This window comes from Onychostoma macrolepis, chromosome 16, assembly GCF_012432095.1.
Source record: "Onychostoma macrolepis isolate SWU-2019 chromosome 16, ASM1243209v1, whole genome shotgun sequence".
NCBI classification, from domain to species: Eukaryota; Metazoa; Chordata; class Actinopteri; order Cypriniformes; family Cyprinidae; genus Onychostoma; species Onychostoma macrolepis.
In genome coordinates, this window is record NC_081170.1 from 22,886,507 (window position 1) to 22,896,180 (window position 9,674).

General features: G+C 35.4%; 1 protein-coding gene across 1 annotated transcript; it reads left to right on the plus strand.

The window, feature by feature from the left end:
• The first annotated feature begins 4,991 nt into the window (after window positions 1-4,991).
• Window positions 4,992-7,025, plus strand: hoxa13b (homeobox A13b). The gene is made up of 2 exons (XM_058747048.1): window positions 4,992-5,828; window positions 6,188-7,025. The coding sequence occupies exons 1-2, from the start codon at window positions 5,201-5,203 to the stop codon at window positions 6,427-6,429; spliced, it is 870 nt and encodes a 289-aa protein (XP_058603031.1). The 5' UTR covers window positions 4,992-5,200; the 3' UTR covers window positions 6,430-7,025.
• Window positions 7,026-9,674: the final 2,649 nt, after the last annotated feature.

Here is a 9,674-nt window from a genome sequence, read left to right on the forward strand (position 1 = left end):
TATTTATCTCCTCAGAACTTTGCGTTCCTGCTCCATCTTCTCTCATTGTCTTTCGCCTTTTCTTGTCACGCTCACTTTTGCTCTCCTGGTTTCCAAAACGAGGGAAAAAGCAGTCAGCGGTATGTTTCTGATCTACCCACCAAAGAGCCACAGAGAGGCCATAATGCTAGAGGTCACATGATCACAGGACAAACCCATAAAAAGTCCATTAAGCATGGAGGCCTAAGTGCTGTGTTGTTATCTAGTTGGCAGGTCTTACAAACAGAGGACCATGGGGTAGTTAGACTTAAGACAACCCAAAACCCGGAATCCCATTCCGGTTTCACTCACTTAAAGCATGACGCTCTCTGGTCAATGAAAAAATATTTTCTCAGAGGTAAAGATTTTTTAGAGCGAAAAATGTATCCTAATTATTCGATGTATAGTTTCTTTTTTGTCATTTTAGTCACCGGCACGCAACAGGCGCTTCAGATTCGGATTGTGGACAATCATCATCAACTGACTAAAAGGCCACGTAGTGAATAAACAACATTAAATGGCAATTTCTGCTTCGCCTGTTACATCAGTTTCTTCATTTTTTAAATTTGGTTAGCCTATTTTTTTGCCTAGCCGTTAAAGGTATATTGATTGAATAAAACATGTTTCTAAAACTACCCAACGGATGGGAACTCTTATGGTACAGAGATGTGTGATTTCGTTAAGTGCGCGCATACTTTATGTGTAATTGTAATTATATTGTAATTTTAGCCAACACGATGTTTCTTCAGCAGGTCGTTTCAGACAAATCTTTTTATATTAATTTTATTTCTGAAATGATCAAAATAGACAAGACACCCTATTCAAAGTAAAACTCTTGCTCCCTCGTGAACTACGCGTTCTCTCAAATTATATTTGATGAAGTGTTTGATTTAATTTAATTTTTCATGTGACAGATACGTAGCCTACAGTAGGTTTAATATGTTTTATTTAATTGTATGGACCTTGACACGAGCACCAGGTGTGGTTGAAATAGGATAAGTGTCGTACTACTTGGATTTTGAGTATGGTGTAATGTGGTTGTTAGGTTTAACTACTTGAAATACAGCATGCCAACTGAGACCTCACTATCTGGATTTCCAGAACAGACAGGTTTAACTCAGAAAATAGAAGCACGATATAGAATTAGCTGAGAAGTCCGGTGAGTTTATCGTAAATAAACATGGGTCCATCGATCACTGGTTGCCTTATAATTATCCAAACAAGCTTATTTGTTTCATTTCATTATTTTCACACATTGTTTCATTAAAAATTATTTATAAAAAAAATTTTTATTTAATAATTGAGTACTAATATTCATAATCTTTGAGATTTAAAAACTGGGACCAAACCTTTGTTTGAAAAAAGTCTAAAAATTACTTTAGAAAGTTCTTTCATTGGCAATTTTTTTCCAACACTTTATTTGCAAAATAGTTTTATTTAGGATAATTAATTTTTACGTCAGTGGAATTTAAATGCATCTTAATAGCACGGACATTAAAAAGAGTTCAATTAAAAATAGTTAGTAGCTATCTTTTCGCTGCAATACAGCCTATAACACACATGTAACACAAAAATAGTATTTCAGTCAAACTGTTTTGTTTCAGAGAAAGAGAATTATGCCTATGACGACTGTTTGGACTTTGAATCACGATGTGCCAATAAAACAATTTCTTCCACATTTCATTAAAACATTAACTAAGGTAGGCTAATACGATCTTTGCTGGTAGCCTAAAACAGGGGAAAATAGATTGTAAAAATATACATATTCTCTTTTTAATGCTTGGGCTTAACATTTCATTTATTGATGCATAATAACGGTGGTTGGAGATATTTTATCAGCATTGAGAGTAAACAATGATTCCACATAACTCTACGAATATATCGAGTTTCTGCTTCAAAGCATCGAAGATGTGACATTTATGAAACATTTGCATTTATTTGAATACAGTTTTATTCCAGTGCATCAATAACCTGCAGAAAAACATCCAATCCAAATTCATTTTCAACTATTTATCTTCAAATAATTTTATAGCTTATTTAAATATGATTTCATCTGAATTGTTTCGTAGCACAGGGTGAAGGCGATATATATAGCCTACGTTGTTCTCAAAGGCCTGCATTAAGGATTACTGCATTAATTCAATTTTTCGTGCATTATTAGCCTATAAGGTTTTTAATAATTAATGATATTAATAGACTATTATATTTGCTTGATTAATGTGTATTTTAGCTGTGTCTGGCCATAATCATTCCACAAGACCAATGCCGTGCAGGTATTTTTTTATTTTATTATTATTTAATTTTTTTAAAGATATTTCTGACCATTTTCAATATCACACATTTAAAATGATTTCTACGTATTATCTGATCACGTAAAACTGTATCAAACAGCGTCATACGAATAATTCATTGGAAAGTAATTCTGGCCATTGTAATTTCGAATTACAATTTTATTTACATTTGCAAACATTACTATCAATCCGTTATTAATTAGTAGCCGACATCAGCAATATCAATCTTAATACGTGTCTGAAATGTAGTGCAGGTGACATTAAGTGAGATCTAAAGCCTCATGTGCTATTTATAACGTAAGGTCTTCAGGCTTCGTGCCTCTCAAATAGGCTATTTACTTTTAATACATTTACACAAGCCCCTACTACTTTGTCTTCATTGGTTTTCGTGAATGTATTTGTAGAACAAGATGAGTAAAAGTACCTCTTTGAGAAACTGAACCTGAAATGAAAAATATGTAGGCAGCTAAATTTGCATACATTTCCCTCAGTTTCAGTCTTTTGCTCTGTTTTTGAGAAGATATTAGATCCAAGCCTCGCTGTATCTTTGTTGATGTTTGAAACTGTTACACCAAGTCTTATTTCAGCCCATTGAAATTACAGACACATTTACAGATTTTATTTTATTTTATTTTTTGCTATCCACATATTGATTTAAATTATCCTAAATCTTACTACCACAAACGTAACAGCAGTACATCTAATTTTTAAATAAACATCATCATTAATATGCTCTGTGAATTTGTAAATATAAAATAGCATAGATATATTAAACAGTCCACAGTTGGCCTGCTCACAGGGCTAAAGCAGCCTAATATAGTTTAAAAACAGTAAGGCGGCTGTCTTTCACGTAAAATCTGGAGGAAACAATTGATTTTTAATGTTGAGGAATGAGGTGGCCTATATGAACGGTCGTCTCATCTATCTTCAAGGTAAATTTAGAAGTGCTATGAATCTTCTGGATCTAGTGCAGCAACAATTCTGACATCCGTCTGTACACATGTTGACTTTGTCTTTTACACAGCTCAGCTATTGTGAGAGGCTCGAACAACGCTGAACGTTAATAGCTCAAGAAACCTTAAAAAGATCAAATAGGGACTTGGCGCCTAACATGCCAGTGTTTGCACGCCACCAGCGAGCTTATTTCCTGTGTACTCTGCTGGATAGTGAGCGTATACAAGCGGCTGCCCGCTAACTAAAAAAAGACTGATTCTTTAACAGCACGCTAATTTATCAGTTTAGCATTTTTCTGTGCTCCAATAAACAGCTATGCTGTGTGCACATAATAATAACAACAGTAGGAATTAATCTATTGTTAAAAAAATTAAATCACATTACTGACTGATATTATTCAACATTAAAGTAACGGTTTCTGAGCTGTAAGGGACTCGGTGTTTCTCAGATAATGGTCAAAAATATTATTGACTGTATTTTATTAAAAAATCTTTCCAAAACGAAGGGGGATTAGCCTATTAATTTAATAACCGCAATATGAAACTTACACATTTTTGTGTTTGAATTTATTAGCCTGCAAATCGATTTAAAAATAAATAAACAAATGAAATACAAAGATTTGTTTGACCATTTATGTCATGGAGTACGGTATCCTCGTATTGGCTACTTCTATAGCCGCTCATCCTGTGTGCTAATTTCAGACTTAAAATAAAATTGAAATAACTTTGATTATGTATGCATCCTATTTCACTGTTATATAATCAAACTAATAATAGACTCCTAATAGGTAAGAATAATATTCATATTTAAATATTTAACGTTTATTATTATTTATACAAATAACACAAGCCGATACATCTCTTTACACTATCGTCTTGCTATAATTCCAGCAGTGCCAGACCTCTGTGCCAAGACATCAGATAACCAAAGCTGTAATGAAAACATTGATCAAGAGACGTTCATGCTGAATCTGTGGCATCACAAGCAGTAGTATAATACCTTTGTGCTCCTGTTTACAATGCACCCGGAGATGTGTGGTTGTTTCTTGCCAGACGGTCTAGCCTTCAATGACAACAAGGGCCCTGGCTAGACTGCAACTTTCAACTTGACCTTGGCCTCCAGCCGTGTGTAACTCATATGTAAACGAGTCTTGCCAAATTGTGGGCTGGTTTTCTAACCGTATAGAGTAATAAACTGGTGGTCATTTTCATAAAGTGTGATTTGTTATTTGACAATTTCATGGGGCTCGAAATGGTCGATTGTATTACATTTGGTGGTTCACTGTGGCTGTGCAAAATTTTGTAGTGTAAAAAAATATATAAAGAAAGAAAATAGCCACTTTAAGAATTTTTGGTTGCTTATTTAATTTTCACATCATCAAATGACTTGGAAGACAAGCAAATCATTTTCTTAAATAAAAAGCAGCACAGGAATAGAAGGTGAGTTCGGAACGCCACCAGATAGCCTATAGCTATATATATATATAGCCTATAAAAAGTTAAGCTGTCCGCGTTAGCTTTTTCATTACTGTTAAATGTCTTGGTAGTATGTGAAAAAAAAAATATATTTACAAATGTGCAATAATCTTACTCATAAAGGAAGGTGCGTAATATGTACCAGTCCCATTGCGCAATGGAATGGCACTTGGTTTCCTCGTCAGGATAAAGCTTATCGCCAGAATCTTTATAGCTATTTTTGACCAAATCCCTCCACTTTGTTTCAGTTCAGTGCAGTATGCTTGTATTGCTAGATCGGCGTTATCTCCAGTTTAGACGTTTATCAGCCTCTTTGCATATCACGTGCCTCCGCTCGTCCAATAATAGTTGGATCTTGACGCACACGGGACTCATGGGTATCTGTTACTCCACTGATCCACTGCTTCCCTTTCAGTCTTGGGGAATTCTAAAAGAGCTGGTAGGCTCCATGTAGGGCGTGCTATGACAGCGTCTTTACTCCTCCATTCCCGCTGGATTGACCCGGTGATGTTTCTCTATGACAACGGCTTGGATGATATGAGCAAAAACATGGAAGGATTTGTGGGAGGCAATTTTGCTGCTAACCAGTGCAGGAATCTTATTGCCCACCCGTCTTCTTTGGCCCCGAGCACAACCTACACGTCGAGTGAGGTGCCAGGATCGGGCATGGGGGAACCTGTCAAACAATGCAGTCCGTGTTCAGCCGTTCAGAACTCTCCCAGTGCTTCTTTGCCCTATGGATATTTTGGCGGCAGCTATTACCCGTGTAGGATGCCCAAGTCCTGCACGCAGCCCACCTCCTATGGGGATAAATACATGGACACGTCTGTTTCTGGAGAGGAGTTCCCTTCTCGTGCTAAGGAATTTGCCTTCTACCAGGGTTACTCGTCTGGCCCTTACCAGCCTGTGCCGAGTTATCTTGACGTGCCAGTCGTACCTGCGCTGAGCACCCCTGCGGAACCCAGACACGAGTCTCTTCTGCCTGTTGAAACGTACCAGCCCTGGGCAATCACGAACGGATGGAGCAGCCCGGTGTACTGCCCTAAAGACCAAACGCAGTCAAACAGCTTATGGAAATCGTCTATTCAAGGTAAAAATGCTGTATTTCTGTTTTATTATCTGGGGGAAAAATAGCCAACGCACTAGGGTTTCAAACGAAAAATGTAGCGTGAGTAAAATTGACCCTTAGGCCAACGAATAGCAAGTGATATTTAAAAACAAAGGAGCTGACAAGAAATTCCTCGTCGTACAATTTGTATTCTCACCACTTTTCACACAGTTTTTATATTTCACTCGACGTTTAGGTGTTTTCTTTTGTTGCACTGCTTTGAAGACACGTTGTGTTTGTATTTTCTGCTTTAATATTTGACATTTCTGACACGAACATCTATTCTCATTACGTTTTTGCAATTGTAACCAACCTTACTTTGGTTTTCTTCTGACCCCTAGATACTGTATCGGGTACCGATGGAGCCTCAGTGCGTCGAGGGAGAAAGAAGCGGGTTCCCTACACCAAGGTTCAATTGAAGGAACTAGAACGAGAATATGCCACAAATAAGTTCATTACTAAGGACAAACGAAGAAGGATATCTGCTCACACAAACCTGACCGAGCGACAAGTGACCATCTGGTTTCAAAACAGGCGGGTGAAAGAGAAGAAAGTGGTCAACAAGTACAAGGGCATCAGTTAAGGTCTGAAAGAATTCAAAACTGAAATACCAAAGGGGTATAAATGGAAGGACCTTCAACATTATTTATTCTGAAATCCATTCCATCATCTGTTCCACGTCAAGAGACTATGCGGAGATGCGCAGGAGGGAAAATGTCTATTTTACTTCCCTGTGTAGCCTACATATTACCAAGACACTGACACTGATAAAAGGCGAAGATACTGAAGCCATATTCACCACTTGATTTTTTTATTCGTTGCAATCTATAATGTATTTGGCAAAGACGTGCGAGGAATGTAAAATACACTTTCAACAAAGAAAATCAGTGAAGCTAAACAGACAAAACCATGGAAATTCGTGTATTTTTTTATTTTTACACATCAAAAACAACTGTAGCCTACCTTTTAGACTGTGGATTTGCATGCTATACGCTAACTGTACAGTAAATTTACCCCAAGTCGTGACAGATTTTTGTTTTGAGCTTTTATTTTATATTTAGCCTACCCCATACGCACTTTTGTAAATAGCCTACAAAGTCGCTTCCAGTCACCTGCAAAATATACAAATTCATTCATGTGTTCTTGCAGACAGTATGCAAATAAAACTCCCCATATTGATGTACTACCATATTTGTATCTTTACAATTATTACGAATGTCAACATTCTGCCAAAATGTTTAACACAAATGCATAAACTTATAGCTATAAGCTACAAATGTTTATCGCAAATGATCAGTTTCTATTTAATGTATTCAATTTCAGAAAAGAATGAGTGAAATAGAAGGATATCAGCTGCTAATACGAATGAGTGAATAATGACTGTGATATTGCTGTCTAGAGCCAAATCACTGAAGAAAAGTTAAAAGTGATTTTTTTTTTTTGTCCCAGAACAAATGTGCTACAAGAACCAGTTTCCATGGGCGTAACGGTGCTGCCATCTAGTGGCATAAATATGTATTTGCCTTGACTTCCCGCAGATGGTTCATTGTTCCTCATAGAAGTATTTGAGAAAAAACATCTGAAATCTAAGAATACGAGATTTATGTGTTTGCGTTAATAAACAGCAAAGCACTTAAACGTTTGTATAATAATCTGTTTTGCGTATTTCCAGTTATCCGATACAACGATGACTTCGAAATCCAAAAGCAGGTAAAATGGGGATAATATCACAGTGTTTGAGTCGATGTTTTTTTGTTTGCTTTTTTATTTATTTTGTAAATGAACCTACTTGAATTTGAATCATACAGTCAAAAATAAAAATTCGAACGAGAAAAAGGTGAGTGAAAGGCAGAGGAAAGATGCAGTCCGATATTAGTGGTATTTATTTTCCTTCTCCGATCTTATTTCAACCATGCGTAATGTACCCACGACCTAATGCAGTTAAAAGAAAAATTAAAATGCAGTTTTAGAGTAGGCTAACCGCTGAAGTATGTTTTGCCATGAAATTGTAATGTTGTGCCATGCCTTTCCGAAACAAAATTACAAAACAATGTTTCTTTTCCTTTTCAAATGTCAGCAAATATTTAGAGTAGACCCTAATTTAAAAAATGAAATAAAATTTGTAAATAGCATTAAAACGTCCTGCTGAAATCAGAGATAACCAAATAGCCTAACAAAATGACACCTGAAATAAAGAGAAAGAAAGAAAGAAACCTTTACAAAAACAGAAAACGAATAAACAGGCGTAGAATTCATTCCAATAAAATGTGTGAAGGAAAACTGGTAAGTGACAGTTTCAAATTAATTAATTTATTTCTATTCATATTATTTATTTAGAACCTTTGAAATATGATTATAGTTTATTATAGTTTACTTAGCCAACTAATGCATTTTCGAACGCATACTTACCAATTGCTTAAGTTAAATCCAAACCCAATGCCACTAAGAGATCAGTAGGCCTATATAGTTTTAAGAATACAATAAACACTAGCACCAGAAATTAAATGCAATCCTATTAAATAATCCAGATTCTTTTGATTAGGCTACTTGGATTTGTATTTTTGCATTTGCGAAATTTATCAAGTCACATCGTGTAAAATTTCACCACCGATATTTTTAATCAGAAAAACGATAACAGCAGTTAATTTCTTTAGTCTACGTTTTTTAAAGAATCAGAAAGATGTCATTTTCTTCAACTTGTGCTTGTCACAGAGCTGATACAATTGCATTTCAAATAAGATGACACATTTTAATCGTTACTGTTTCATTAACAATTTATTCTATTCTATCTATAGCCTATTCTATTCTACAAATGCATAAAATAACAAAACCTTTACATTTAGAGAGACTTTGCAGCAGTAATTCGTAATTCGTTTGTCACTGCTGAACAGGCACAAATAAATGATCTCTCTGTGGGTTGTGAAAGCAGCCTATGAGCTGTGGTCTCGAAAAACGTCTGAGTAGACGGAAAATGTGGAGGGAAGCATATGGACGGGATTCAATGTTTGCGTTTCAACAAGCATTTTAATTTGGACTGTGCTGCCACCCAAAGGCATTAAAGGAAATGGCATTTTAGTAAACCAGCGGTTCTCAGTGTTGGAGACGGTCGGTGTAAAATTAAATTTAGATGCTTTTGAGTATTTTTGAGCGTGGCCTATAACATTATTACATTTTATAAAATTTTACTTATCGGTAAAATGAAATATGCGATGTTTATATGCTCTCGGATATGTACATTTATATACAAATATAGCCTATAATGTAGCATGATCCCCGAACACAAATTAAGGGAGATATGAAACAGTAATATGCTATTGTTGCCTCCTTATTTTTCCGCAATAACAAACAACAACGACAACAAATCCATTGCCGTTTTCTTTCATTGCTCATACGAAAAACAACATTTTAACATTAGGTGCTCGTCTGTAATTACTTTTATAATTACTGCAGGCCTACTGCAGAAATAACTAGAATGTTTATAAATTAACTATAGCCTACATTTTGAAGAACATCTTGTACACACAGTCTGATTTTATATAGGCTAGCCTACTCATTTCATATGAGTATTTCATTCATTTTATCAAACTGATTAACTCTTTACTGCACACAAAATTTGTATAAATTGTAGTTTAAAACTTTAGTTTTTTGTTTACAGACGCAAATGTTCTAGTGTTTTTACTTAAAATAGATTACCTAACAACGCGTTTAGTAATCTCCTTTCTTATAGATACTATTGATAGAACATTATAATTTATTCAACATGCGTTTTACAATTAATATTTAGATTATTAGAAGTCTCAAACTGAAAAAGCGTTCTATAAAAGTGTT

Excerpts from the sequence above, each read along its gene's own strand:
- hoxa13b (XM_058747048.1), top strand. The coding sequence starts at position 5,201 with ATGACAGCGTCTTTACTCCTCCATTCCCGCTGGATTGACCCGGTGATG. Across the intron at positions 5,829-6,187 it reads ATGGAAATCGTCTATTCAAG|ATACTGTATCGGGTACCGAT; the intron begins GTAAAAATGCTG and ends TCTGACCCCTAG.